The following is a 14,496-nucleotide window of genomic DNA, read 5'->3' on the forward strand; positions in this document are numbered from 1 at the left end:
AGGAGGGGCCGTGGTCTCAGTTCTCGGCCATCTAGGAGCAGAACTGTGTGGTGGCATGGCCAGGGTGTGAGGTGGGGGGGTGGCACTTGGTGTCAGTGCCCAGCCCGTGTCTTGGGTGTGTGGTGGTGAGTGGGAGAGAGGGATCTTTGGGAGCTGTGGGTGAGGCTGACTTGGGCTGACAGTGGAGGTGAGGTAGGTTATGGGGTGCGGGTGACTCAGAGGAGGGCAGTGCTAGGGTCTTGGATCCATAGCTGTGGGGTGAGGGAGGGAAGGTTCTGGGAAGGGGTGAGTAGATCAGAGGCATGCCCTCCATTCCCAATCAGCACACCTTCTCTAATAAATTATGCCAGAGCAGAGCCTGTCTTCTGCAGCATTTTAATTCTCCAAATCCTTGCTTTTCTGGCCAGTTTTAATGTAGACGAGATGTCATCACCCACCTACTGCGATGCACCTGTGTGCAGAAGGCACCTCCCAGGTCGCAGCCTGGCAGGGGGCGGGCATTTGGAAACAAGTGGTGCCTGGAATGTCTGATTCCAAAGGAATCCTGGACTGCCAGCTACTGGCATGATGGCTGCCACGGGGTCTCTCCAGAACCCCTGGGCCAGGCCACAGTGGCTGCTTCCTGTCGGAAAGGGGAATATGTGAGCTTTTTTTGAGCTGGCTGGGTGCAGCCCTGACTGCTAACTGCAAGGTCCGTAGCTCACACCCTCCGGGGAGAAAGATGACACAGGACGGGGGTCCCGTTTCCTTCTGCTGCACAGAGGGTCGCCGAGTCGGACCCTGACGACAGCAGTGGCATCTCCCAGCAGCAACATGCTTCTGTGAATTAGTTCTTGCTCTGGACCCTCGGGAATGTGTATTTCCTCATTACTGCCTCAGCCACGTGGAGTCTGGTGGTGCAGTGGTCACATGCTGGACTGCTCTCCACAAGGTCTGTGGTGTGAAGCCGTTAGCTGAGCTTCAGGAGACAGACGAGGCTGTCAATGCTTACCTGGATTGAGAGTCTCGGAAACCCACTGGGCTGGTTCTCCTCTGTCCCGTGGGGGTCGCTGTGAGTCGGCATCGATTCATGGCAGCGAGTTCATGAGCAGTCCTCCCAGCAGAGAGGAAGCAGGGAGTCCCCCAGGAAGCGAATTAACAACTGAGAGAGGGCACCAGGCACACAGGACCGCCTTCCAGCTCCAACGAGAAAGAATAGACCCCACCCCCACATCTGGGCTGCCTTAGACAATGGAAGCCCACCCCCCTGAAGACAGCCTGGCCTGGGAAGGACCGGTGCCGCTGACCCTCCTCGGAAGCAGTGTAGACTGGTGCACCTTCTTACTACCTGCTGTTTCCCAGTCATTGCCAGGAGGCCGGCTTCTCCTACAGCAAAACTAAGGGATCCCAGAGGAGGGTTCCGGACAGCAGGCGGGGACATGGTCCTGGACGCCACACACCCAGCCCAGGGCAGCCAAGGGGAGCTTGGGTCTTGGCCAGTAGAAATCCCGGGAGTGGACATTTGCTTGTGCCCAGCTAGACAGAGCAGGCTTAACCTCATTTTCTTGGCCCTCCCTGTCAGTAGCCTGTCAGATACTGCAGTGTTCTTACAAATCAAAGGTTTGTTCTCAGAGGACACTGGCCTCTAACAACCGAAGGGTCCGTAGGCGCCATTGTACGGTCATGCTATAGAACGGTTATAGTGAAGACACAGAAGATAGGAACATTAAGGAGGCAGGCACGCTTCATGGTAGCATGCTCACCTCAGCTCCTCTGTATGACCTCCATGCACGAGCAAGCTGCCTCCTAGGCTGGGCATACAATATGGGGAGCCACCTGGCGAAAACACCTTTCTATATCACATAGTTTGTGGCAACCCTGCTTCAAACGAGTTCCTCCCTGGCACCATTTCCCAGGTCATGGGCTCACCTTGCATCCCTGTCATATGATGGTCATGTCCCCCGACATGTCAGGCATTCTCATCATGATGCTGTGTGCGTCATAGGCTACCCAACCCAAATGACGCCCGTGGCCATCGAGGGGATAGTATGCATTTTAATGGCGACCATTTATATAGTGTAATTAGAGTTCTGAACTACGGCTTAGCTTGTCGTTGAGAACATGCGCAGCACACAGCAGGGCAGCAGGTTCTGAGCGACTGTTTCATGGCATGGCGAACCCTGCGATGGCCAAGTGTCCCGCCCCTCCTTGTCTCAGTGGTTCCTCCCACTTCTCACAGACGTGCTGTCCACCAGGATCCTCTCTGGTCCTGTGGTCAGTACGATCCCATATGGATAGTCTTGGATGGGAACGGTGCTAACGACAGGCTTTTTTTAACGAGTGGAGCTAAACTGTATATGGTTGCCAGGGATATTTTTGATGTAAAGGTGAAAAGATGATCGTAGGGCTGCAGTTTTGGGGTTTATTAACTTTCATGTTTGCTGTTCAGGAGGATTTGAAAATTGCTGTACATCCCCCCACCCCCCATTTGGTTAGGATTTTTCCATGGAATCTTTGATCAAAATGTTACATCTCGGTAGCGGGCCATCGTCCAGTGCTTCTGGTCTCACGGCCAGGGGGTTCGTTTTTGTGGAGACCAGTAGCCACACGTTTCGTATTCTCCTATCCTTGACCCCCCTTGTTCCAGCTGAATAAGCTCCGGATGGACGGCCGTAAGGTTGTCAGACCCCAGGCACCATGTGTTGGACTAGGTGGTGGAACTGAGATATGATACATGCTCTTGGGCCAGTTAACTGGATGTCCCAGAAACCCTGATCTTCAGATCCAGAGCCACACCCCGTGACGTTTTTCAGTTGTTCAGAATCAGCCCCAGCAGCTGCTCTTCCTGTCTTGGCCGCCCTTGTGCCCCCACTGTCTTCACAGCCCCACTCTGCTTGACCCTGCTTCAGCGTCAGCCCATCCAGTTTCACCAGAAGACCCTGCTGGGATTTGGAATGGACTAACACAGAAGAGATAGCAGGTGGTGAGGTGGCTTTGCCTCGACGGCTGGTGAAGGTCATTGTCGATGTTTCTTGCAGCAAAGGACAAGTCTGAGAAGATCTTTGCGCTTGCCTCTGTGAAGCTGATGCGCTATGACGGGACCACGCTGCGAGACGGCGAGCATGACCTCATCGTCTATAAGGTAGGCGTGGTAGTGGCTGGTGTTGTTGGCTGTCGGCCAGTTTGTCCCTTCGGGGTCCCCTGGTCTGAGCGGATAGTCCCCGCCTTTGTGTGGCAGCTGTGACCCCAAAATCCCCAAACAGACCTAAATCCAAATCCATTGCCATCCAGTCAATTTTGACTCATGAAAACCCTCCAGGACCCTGTAGAGCAACCTCAAGGGTGCAGAGCAGTCTTCTTGGCGGATGCAAGCCTCTGGGTCTTTATCCTGAAGTGTGCCTGGGGTGGGGGTGCAAGCCATGAACTTAGGGGCTAGCCGCAGGGCCCTTAACCACCGCACTACCCGGCTCCCAGGGCTGCTACCTAAATCAGGACGAAAGACAAGCCCCCTGCCCTCGAGTTGATTCTGGTGCCAAGGGGTCTGGAGACCGTACATCCTTACGGGGGCAGCTAGCCTCTTCTTTCTCCCTTGGAGCCGTTGGCAGGATTGAACCACCTGCCTGAGGTTGGCAACCCAGTGCCTACCCCCAGCACCACCAGAGCTTGCTCCCTGACCACCTTTACCTGTTGCCCGTGCACACCTCTGATGCCCAGTCCTCTGGCTGCTCCTCACAATATGTGGATGGAAAATGGCATGCGATAGCGCCTCATGGCATTAGTCCTATGTTCCCACGAGCTCCTCTCTAGCTATATATATTGATGTATGTATATCAAACATATACAATTGTGTGTGCGTGTATACATACATATGTATGTACAGTAGGGACAGTGCCGAGCATACTGTAAGAAGCAGCCCTCGGGAAGACTGCAAGGCCAGTGTATCCCCTCAGGAGTCAGGGTGGGGGGAGTCAGGCTGGGGGTCCTGGAACAATCCTGGGGGGCTGAAGGAGCAGATGCCTGCACTTTCTCCTGGTTCGTGGGCCAGGGTACCAAAGTATTCCACGGCCAGGAGGGACAGAGTAGTTTGTATTCTGAAAAGCGGGTGGTGGGGCCAAACCAGTTAGGGAACTGATGATCTAGGATGGATTGGGGGCCCTGTTTCTGCCAAGAGCCAATTGGAGATCTGTAAGGTCACTCGTGGGCCTTACAGGTCAACCCTGTACATAGGCATGTGTGTGTGTGTGTGTGTGTGTGTGTGTATTTGTGTGTGAGTGATATGCGAGCTTGCATTGATGATTCCTGGTGCCTCACGCGGCCTGGGGGCTGGACGGTCCCCACCCCGGCTCTGCAGGGAAACCAAGGCCGGATCGGCGAAGGCGTAGCTGGTTTCAAGTCAAGTCTGACGTCTCGTGTGGTGCACCCACAGGCTGAAGCCAAGAAGCTGGAGGACGCCTCCACCTACCTGAGCCTGCCCTCCACGAAGGCGGAGCTGGAGGAGAAGGGCCACTCGGCGACGGGCAAGGGCCTGCAGAGCCTGGGCAGCTGCACCATCAGCAAGGACTCCTTCCAAATCTCCACGTTGGTGTGCTCCACCAAGCTCACGCAGAACGGTGAGTGCGCGCCGGCCCGGCGCCCAGCAGGACACAGACGGGTGTGGGTGGCTGGCCAGGGAGTGGCACCCTTCTTGATGTGAAGTCCCCTCTGAGGAGGGCTGCCCTGTACACAGGGGCGGCAGCCGCTGTCTTTCACACTGGCCCTGCCACTGCCTCGCTCTGCGTGTGCTGCTCTGGGACCCGAGCACCTGCTCCTTTCCGAGTGTCCTCTGCAGATTGACAGCTCGCTCCTCACAAGGGTGGGAACCTGCCATCTGACCCAGCCATCCTGAAGTTAGGCACCCTGTGGATATATGTGTTCTTTATGCACATACATATATATATTGGTACCTCAATGTTTGTGTGTACGGATATGTGTATGCACACACATATGCTGTTGTTGTTATTCCCTGTTGAGTCGGTTCTGACCCACAGTGACCCTGTGTCCAGCAGAACAGAACACGGCCCTGACCTGTGCCATCCTCCCATCGCTCTTATGTGGGAACCCATGGGAGTAGCCACTGTGTCCACCCTTCTCCAGGACTCGTCTCTCCTGACAGCATGTCCCAAGTGCGTGAGACAGTCTCCATCCTTGCTCTGAGGAGCACTCTGGCTGTCCTTCTTCCAAGACGTTCTTGTTGGTTATTTTGGCAGTCCATGGTTATTTCAATATTCTTTTCTAGGAATATTTACAAACATATTTATCCATATCAATAAATATAACAGCAAACATCAATATATTTTAAAATATCCATATTTTTAATAATGATATATTTATTCCTTTTGAAGACTATATCGTATACTTAAAAAGTATCTCAAATTGCTTATATGTCTATAATTGAAATCAGGATGCAGACAGATGCGTGTGCAGCAATATTACTTGTATTCAGGAGGTGGACATCAAGACAAAATAGGCGAATACTAAGCCATAAGGGGGAATTAATCTAGAAACCACTATGGTGACTGATAGGCGATGCAGGGAGATCCACAGCTGCTCCTTGCTACTAGGGATGGGCGGGGGAGGGACACTGGGAAGTGATAGGATGATTTGTAAGGGACAGGGGTGATGATGAATGTAATTGGTGACACTGGAATGTACAGGTGAAACTATTTCATTGCACACATTTTGTGATAGAAATGTCTATGCCAACTTAAAAAAAAGGCCACATACAAGGACAGAACAGAATGACACCTGTAATAAAGCCTTCGTAACACACAAATCCTTCCTTCTGCACATGCCCCTGAGTGGAAGGGCTGGAGCAGGAGCTGTCCCTGGGGTGGTGCTGATCCATCTCTCCCTCCTGCCTCCTTTGGCAAGGTGGTTGCCTCCCAGGGGCCCTGGGCCTCAATGCCTGGGTCTCTGCAGCAAGCATCTGTTGCTAGGCAACGAGAAATTCCAGGCCTTGATGCTGCTGCCTAGGATCCAAGGGGAAAGCGCAGGGCTTTCTTTTCCTGGCACCAGCGATTCCGCTTGTTGTGTCGGAGGTGCGTCAGGTGTGTGCGAGACGGAGTCGCCCCACTTGTCAGCTAAGCACCAGGTCCCTGATTCCCATCTGAGAGTCATTTTCCTGAAACTCTGATTTATTACCGCGGAGTTCCATTACTTAGGGACAAATGGTGGCTGAATTATTCATCGAGGTTTGTATTAGACACCTCCGTCTTTGCTCGGTGCCGGATGCTGCTGGGGAAATAAGAAGACAGATAAGATACTAGCCCTCGCCCCAATTAGTTGACAGCGTACTTAGTGAGAGAAAAGTCAGGAAATAAAAGAAGGTCCCTGGCCAAACTGGTGACTGAAGGAGAAATGAGGGCAGGGGTAGGTGGCTCCAGACTGGTGCGGCTCCCTTGGTGTCTCACAAATCCCCCCTCTCAGAGGGGGTTTCCACTTAACCGGGTGCCCTGTCCTTACTCTCCTGCCTTCCCTCCTTATTACAAACCAGAGATCCACTTTGAAAACCACCAGACCCCCTGCTCCCAACTCGGCCCCAGTGACAGTGCAGAGGGTTCTAGGCTGCAGTCTCTGTGGAAGGAGATGCAGGCCTTTCTCCTTCTATCCTTTAGAGCACAGCAGCTGATGGCCAGTGAAACCCCCCATGATATCCACGGGGACTGAACAGGGTCCAACTCGGAAATCGCTCTCCGCTCTCGGCTCCATCTCCTGAGATGGGGATCCCCTCCTGTCTAGCACCCCACGTGTCTCTGGGCACCACATAGCCTATCTGTAGCCTATCTGTAGGATTCACATAGCCTATCCGTAGGATTCACTGTCACGGATCCCCGGTGGCACTGTGGGCTAGGTGTTGGGGTGGGGATTCAAACCCACCAACTGCTCAATGGGAGAAAAATGAGGCTGTCTGCTCATGTAAATGAGCCTGTTGGTCTTCTTGGGGAATCCCTATCGGGTCGTAGTGAGTTCGAAATGGACTCCATGGCAATGGGTCTGAGTTTTAGGGGTTTTTTTCCCCACCTTTGGGTAGAAGTCAAAATGTGCTGCCTTCCACGATGGAGGATAACATCTCTCTGTTCCAGTCTTCTCGGGATTACAGCTGCCGTAACCCTGTGAGCTCGCCATTGTCTGTGCTTGGCTCTGTCCAGAAGACGAGCCATTTCTGTCTTCTTCCAGTCCTACGGATTGGGCATCGTTATTCCCGCTTATCAAATGAGAAAACAAAGGAAGATGCTTGGCTTGTAGTTTAACAAGTGGCCATATAATAGGGACGCACAGAAGCCCACATGGAAGAAGCCTACCAGCATGTGTGATCATGAGGCGTCCACGGGAAAAGGAATCAGATGTTCAAAAACAAGCAACCAAATCAGGGTGAAGGGGTGTGGATGTAGTGGAGACCCCCAAACCACCTGTAAGATAATTGGACAGTCCCTCTTAGAAGGGCCACATGGAAAGGATGTGATATAACACTGATGAACCACATAACTATCCTCTACTTCTTTAATATTTCCTGTTTTTACTATTATGTTTTTTTATGTTTACCTCATTAATCATGTTAGACTTGTATATGTTCATTTGTATACTTAATATCGTTTGGTACATGAAAGCCAAGATAGATAACTCTTTGGAAACAGTAACAGGAGTAATGATTCCTGATATCAAGGCGTTCAAGAAGAAAGAAAATGTTTTTAAACTGATTTTGGTAGCAATTGTACAATACTGCTTGAAGTGATGGAACTATGGAATGTTATGGTATCTGTAAGAGCTCCCAATAAAAGGATTAAAAACAAACAAAGAGACTCAGATTGGAGGCAGGAAATGCTAGGAGGAAGTGGGATACGCCATGGTCCATTGAGGGGAATAACTGGATGAATTGAAAGAACACGTGTATAAATGATTGAATGTAATAACACTGACGATCTGCTCTGTAAACCTGCACTCAATTCACAATAAAAATAAATACATAGAGGCTTATTCTCATCTGGGAAAATACAAGTGGGTAGGAGATACGGGCCGTGCTTGGTGGAGGTGGAGCCTGTCCTCCTGCCTTGTGCTACCCGGGGCTGGGACTGGCCTAGCCAGCCCTTCTCTTACAGTGTGCTGGCTGCACTTGGAAAACTCCGCTGTGGGAATATTTTCTTGGTCAATGTAGCGGGAGAGAGGCCTCCAGCCACACTGGGTGTCAAAGATGCTGCTGCAAAGTCATGACCCATTTCCAGGGTGAGCCCTCCCAAACAGGCTTGGTGTCTTCCTCGTCCTGTTGGCTGATGGTGGCTCAGACATCCCAGGAAGATGCTCACGTGTTGCAGGTGAAAAGAGAGACGCGTAAGTTCCTGCTATAATGGGTGACTGCCTTCTCTTCTCAGTGGACCTTCTGGGGCTCTTGAAGTGGCGGTCCAACACCAACCTGCTACAGCAGAACTTGAGGCAGCTGATGAAGGTGGATGGAGGCGAGGTGGTTAAGGTGAGTTGAGTCCCAGAGGGCGCTGCTTCCTCCCGCGCTTCCTCTGCATGAAGGATCAGGTGGAGGCACTGCTTCCAAAGGTGGGAGAGGCTTCGGGCTATAATCTCTTTGGGCACTTAAGATTACCCTCTCTTGTTGTGCCATCAAGCCCATACACACAACAGAACAAAACACTGCCCAGTCGGGCCTGTACCCTCCTCACAATTAGCGATTACAACCAGGGGTTCAATCAGAACCACAGTGGGGACTCATCTCCTGGGTCCTTCAGGATGTCGCGGTCAGACTGGGTGCCTCTGATGACCTCCTGAGTGCTCGGCTTCTGTTGGATGTTTCTGGTTGGCTTGGGGTGTCGCCTTCCTCTGCCCTATCATTTAATCTGCTTGAGTGGCTTTCCCTTGTAAAGGACGCGCCGGCTCAGTGTCTGATGTCTCACCTCGGCTGGGGACTTCCTCCACGTGGTCTCCATCAGTGCCTGCTCCCCGGCTTCTTCGGTCCTCCCCACTGCAGGAGAGGTGCTTGCAAAGGAGACGGTCTTATCTCAGGAAAAATTAATTACTTGAAATGGCCTTAATTAGCCAGCAATGTGGTTAACTTCAGCATAAATTAATTTAGTAGCATCACTTTGCTAAGTTCATTCTTGAGCCATCGGAACATACCCACGCTCATCTTCAGGCTTTAATCGTCTTTCAGGTCCTTGTGTTCCATCAGTGACCCGGGCCTTGTCAATGGCCTTTTAAACCACCCTGGGTTCCATAAAGTCCCTCATTCAGATGGAAACGGGGCATCTTTTCAGAGACACACCACCAGTGCAATTGATTTCGTCCTCCATTTCTCTCCCTGCCAGCGAGTCAATGGTGACTCCCAGGAATCCTATAGGCAGAGTGAAACCGCCCCTGTGGGTCTCCGAAGCCAACTCTTTACATGAGTCCTCAGACCTCAGCCTTCCCTGCAGAGTGGCCACACCTTCTTCCAAGTCCCTCTTAGTCCAGAGGCGCCACTGACACCTGTGCAGCCTCACCGCCACACACGAGCCTCTGCCGCCGGGTGGGCCATGAGGGACACTGGCTACGATTGCATCCACGCGTGTCTGCATGGAGGCCGAGAATCCTGTGGCTGACCTGACTTGTATTCTTCCTCCTCACTGGCGTGTCCTGTACACCAGGACATCTCGGAGGGAAGATGTCCTTGCCCTCGGCCACGCGGACTCTTAGAGGCCAGCCTGCAGGTGACTCTTGTTCTTCTGTCCAAGGCTACCGACAGCATGCAGGCTGCTCATCTTGCTCCGTTTAGTCAATGCCCCTCTTCATGGGGTCTAAAGCCACAAGTGTAGCAGCTCTGCTTGCCCAGTGGCTTATGTATCAGTTGGTCCACTAAGCACAAGGCCAGCCGTTGAGTCTACCACCCACTCCACACAGGAATCTCACAAGGGATTCTGATCAAATAGGTGCATTTAGGAAGCAGTCCTTCTGGCCTCAAGGTCAAGGACTCAGTTTTCAGCACGCATATTCTCCTACCCCGGACCCTCCTTCTTCCAATGGAATGAAGGCCAATTGGTGTGCCTCGGGTGGACGGAACGGCTCCTGAGATCCCGGGCACTGCGTGTTGAAAACAGAGCCCTCCACTCCCTCCGCAGGGGGACAGACAACCCAAACATGGACGTAGGGAGACAGCAGGCAGTATAGTAATTTGTAATTTATCAGGGGTCCGTGAGGGTGGGAGGGAAAAAAGAAGAGCTGATACCAAGGGCTCAAGCAGAAAGAAAATGTTTTTGAAACTGATGCTGTCAACATACGCACACGAGTTTTTGATACAGTTGCTGTACGGATTGTTATAAGAGCTGTAAGAACCCCAAATCAAATGATTTATTAATGTTTTTATAAAAAAAGGAAGAAAGAAGCTAGAGGCCTGAAGCGTGCAACAGGCCAATTAACTGGGGGTCCCGGAAACTGTGACCTCACACCTTCAAGTCAATATCCGAATCTCATGAGTTATTTTATTTTTTATTGTTGTGTGTTTTCCACCTCAGAGCTACTCTTCCTGTTTTGGCTGTAGGCCCTTGTACCCCACCTTCTTTAAAGTCACCCTCCGCCGGATCCCTTGCTCTGGCATCAGCCTTTTGGGGTCACCTGCTCTGGGGAGAGGGGAGGCTTTCTCTTCTTGTGCCCTGCAATGGCAGTTCCACTCTGCCCAGTAGGGGCGCTGTGAGTGGACATCCCGCCTTGATGGCAGTGGTTTGGAGATAACTGGTAGCAGAGAGAGAGGTGGCATGGCTGGACTGAGAGGGAAAGGTATTTCCGTGTCCCCATTCAGATGAGGAAGGACAGGTGATGTCGGTCTTCCGGTCTTGTCCTTGGAGAGAGGGCAGGATGCCAACGATGTCTTCTATGCCAACCGTCTCCTCCTGGAGTGATGTGTCGCTGTAGCCCTGGGCTGGTGGCTAAACAATCGCGGCTCCGGCTCTCTGCGCATGTTTCTGTGCCACTGACCCTGCCCTTGGTCCTGGTGGGATGGCTCTTTCTGGATCAGCGAGCCTGTGTACACGGGGCCGAGCCAGGGCTTGGCACCTGATGGTCGGTTGGCAGGAACACTGGGCTGTTAGCAGATGGCGTGGAGTTCTGACCTTTGCAGAGAGTGTGTAATCTGAAAATGAGGGGGTAAGATACAAAAGAAATGCAAGCACGCACGCCCAAATAGCCACCGAGGTGATGGAGCCATGGATGTCCACACCAGGCACCCCTTGTGCTCCTGGTTCTTTTGTCCCCTCCAATTTGTATGTGACAGTTCCTGGGACAGAAGGGGGTTTTACGCCTCTGTGGTTCCCATTCTTTAACTGGAAGCAAGAGGGTGCCCTCTGCCTGGTGGGAAGTGCTGGGCCTGTTGGTGTTGAAAAGTCCCCAACATAGCAGAAGACATGGCCAAGCAGTCCAGGCTGAGCAGTCTAGGAAGAACCTGGCCCAGACATCTGACCCAGCCTACAAGTCCACACCAGTTCTTTCCGTCTTTCCGGCCATTTCATCAAGATACCATTCCCATACCTTAGATTCACCTCTTTGCACTGCTCTGTTCAGTGATCACCCGCTCCTCCCCCAACACACGTAGAATTTGTTTCCTTCTTGTTGCTGAGCATGTACACAGCAGAGCAGACACCAACAGAGCTGTGTTCCTACAACTGTACAGCCATCCCTACCGTGTCTATCACCCACAGCAAATGCCTCCGACAGGCACTCTGCGCTGCCCATCACCCCCAGTGCCATGCAGCTACGAGTCTGCGCTCTGGCTATGGTGCTTGGTCCTGCATGGCCGGCTTCTTTTTTCTTGGTCTGATGTGCTCAGGTTAGCAGAACGTCAGCCAAAGGCTTTCTGTGCCCTCCAGCTGCCATCGAACGGATGTGTCTACCACCTGTTGTGCCCCCTGCCTGTGGGGATGTCTGCACACACCTTTCTCCTTCCTCTCCTGGGTGTCTTCCTAGGCAAGGAGTCACTGATGGCTCGGCCAGTCTCTGTTTCAGTGCTTGGGGGCTGTTTTTGTGAAGCCACTGCATTTCCCGCATCTGTGAGTCGCTGGTGGGAGAAGGTTGCCATTTCCGCCCACCATCCCAAAGCAAGTTTGGTGGTCCATCTTGGTGATGACAAGTCAGCCTGATGCTTGTGACTTTGGCTCCGATGGTGGGTCTCCCTACTGACCGCCGCCGCTGATGCATCAGTACACTTTTGATCATGGAATATTGCCCCATCATGCGGCACCCCATCCAGCCTGGAATTCCCCCACTGACAGCGCACTTCCTTCTGAGGCAGCGTCTGCCAGCTCCTCTCACCTTTCTCCCAAGGCGACGGTGCCTGAGACGAGGGACTGGCCGGCCTTGTTTTGTGCGTTTCCCCATCCGGCTGTGCCGCTCTCGCCATCTTCCCCCTGGGGATGCTTGTGGCCACTACTCTGCACCAAGAAGGACTCCTGGTGCCGCTGCCCCAACAGGACCTACTCCCTGAGTGTCTCTGGGTCCCAGCCGTGCTGTGGCTTCAGTCTAGTGCGGCTGACAACCCCCTTCATACGTGCTTTATCTCGGTGTTGGCTTCATGGCGGTGGTCTGCAGCCAAGCTCGCCGTCTCTGAGCTCTCCTTCCACAGGGGACCTGCCCTTGGGGTCTCCGGAGGAGTCTTCTCTTGATGCCGTCCCCATGGTCTCTCCTTCCATGCTGCAGCCTCTTTCCTCGGTTCTAGCAGGTTCTGAAAGTGACTTTAAACTTACTGTCGTGTCGCCAGCCTTTCAGGGCACATCGCTGCATGTGTTCTCCGGTTGTAGATCGCCACCTCTCCCACCCTTGGCGTCTCCGTCTGCAGTCGGAGCCTCTGCGGCGTCTGGCTGGTTGAAGTTCTGTCCCCAGAGCTGCCAGGAAGGAGTCCCATCACCTTCCCAGTATTTCCGGTCAGCTCTTTGTCACCAGGCTGGTGGGATTGAGGAGTCCAGACGGTCTTCCGAGAGGAGGCAGTTGGGCATCTCCCAAATGTGAATCCGTCCGGTGTGGCTAATTGAGGCCTGCCTCCTTGCTGGATGCCACCGCTCGTTCCCCGTCTGCATCTTGCGTATTTATCTCATGACCACCCAAAGCCTCGGAATTGACGTAGCTCCCTGGATACCTATTGGAAGGGATGGCGTGTCCTTTTCCAGTGCTGCCGTACCAGAAAGACCACAAGGTGGTGGTGTTCAGGGGTGGACATCTAGTCCCCCCCCCACCCCCCGAGTTCAGGAGGCTAAGTTCAAGGAGTTGGCTTTGCTTTGGAGGAAGGCCCTGGACGCCATCACCTTCTGTAGCCCAGCCTTTCTCCATCCATGGCCATCCTCCCCTGGCATCTATCTCTCCCTCCGTTTGTGCTAACTTCTGTCTGTGCTGCTCCGTGTCTAAGTGTGTTCGTCTGGGTAGACTAGGGAAACATCCAGGGAGACTCATTCGTATAAGAAAGAGCTTCATATAAAGAGTAATTGTACATTAAGTAAACGTCCCAGCCCAGTTCAGATCAAGTCCATAAGTCTGCTATTAGCCCATAAGTTCAATACCAATCTGTATAAAGTCCCTTTCAGACTCACAAAACACATACAATGATGCTGAATCCAGGAAGATCACAGGCCAGTGGTTGGGAAGCCTTGTGAATCCAGTGTCGATGGAAGCATCTCAGCACTGGCAGGGGTCTCCATGTGGCTTCTTCAGCTCAGGGCACTGGTGTAGTTCCACGTGTCTTGCCAGCTGCAGTCTCTCCCAGGGAGGCAGCGTGTGTGCCTCCGGCAATGAGTTATTTATCTTCTTAGCACCTCTAAATGAGGCCAATGAGCCTGATTGACAGGCTAAACTCCACCTCTTCACTCATAATTCTCAGATTGACAAGAGATGATGTAACTACCACACTAAGTCATTGGCCTAAGTGCACATCCAACATTGATGTGGCTTCGTTAATTCATCAAGAAGCCCCGCCCTAAATCCGATTATAGCCGCAGGCATAGGGGCTGGATTCTAGTACCTCTTTTGGCAGATGTAATCCAGGCCATGGGAACCCTGGTGACGTAGTGGTTATGAGTTGGGCCGCTAACCAAAAGGTCAGCAGTTTGAAACCCCCAGCTGCCCTGTGGGAGAAAGACGGGGCTTTCTCCTCAGTCTCAGAGACTCACGGGATCAGCTCTACCCGGTCCTATGTGGTAGCTATGAGTCAGAATCGACTCAACGGCAGTGAGTTTCGTGTGGTTTTTGGTAATTCTATCCATAAGCCAAGGTGGATGGGTATTTGGAGACCCCCAAAGATGACCCCTTTTCTAGGTTAGGGGAACGTTGGGTGGGTTTTCATGGTTGTCTAACCCCTTCCCTGCCTTCCCTGCAGTTCCTTCAGGACACCTTGGATGCCCTCTTCAACATCATGATGGAGAACTCGGAGAGCGAGACTTTCGACACACTGGTGTTTGACGCTCTGGTAAGAGGCCTTCATCTTCCTCTGCATCCTAACTGAGGCACCCCCCAAGCTGTGGCCTT

General features: G+C 52.6%; 1 protein-coding gene across 4 annotated transcripts in view; it reads left to right on the top strand.

Moving 5' to 3' along the window:
• Positions 1-14,496, top strand: part of DOCK1 (dedicator of cytokinesis 1) — a 434,492-nt gene that overhangs the window by 86,795 nt on the left and 333,201 nt on the right. For 2 of the 4 annotated variants that reach the window (XM_075534789.1, XM_075534790.1), the window contains exons 17-20: positions 3,018-3,121; positions 4,331-4,589; positions 8,385-8,482; positions 14,348-14,437. In XM_075534789.1, the coding sequence (XP_075390904.1) occupies positions 3,018-3,121; positions 4,331-4,589; positions 8,385-8,482; positions 14,348-14,437 (551 nt within the window). The remainder of the gene's footprint in view (positions 1-3,017; positions 3,122-4,330; positions 4,590-8,384; positions 8,483-14,347; positions 14,438-14,496) is intronic. The other 2 variants (XM_075534791.1, XM_075534792.1) reach the window with 1 other exon arrangement.

This window comes from Tenrec ecaudatus, chromosome 16 (assembly GCF_050624435.1).
Source record: "Tenrec ecaudatus isolate mTenEca1 chromosome 16, mTenEca1.hap1, whole genome shotgun sequence".
Classification (NCBI taxonomy): Eukaryota; Metazoa; Chordata; class Mammalia; order Afrosoricida; family Tenrecidae; genus Tenrec; species Tenrec ecaudatus.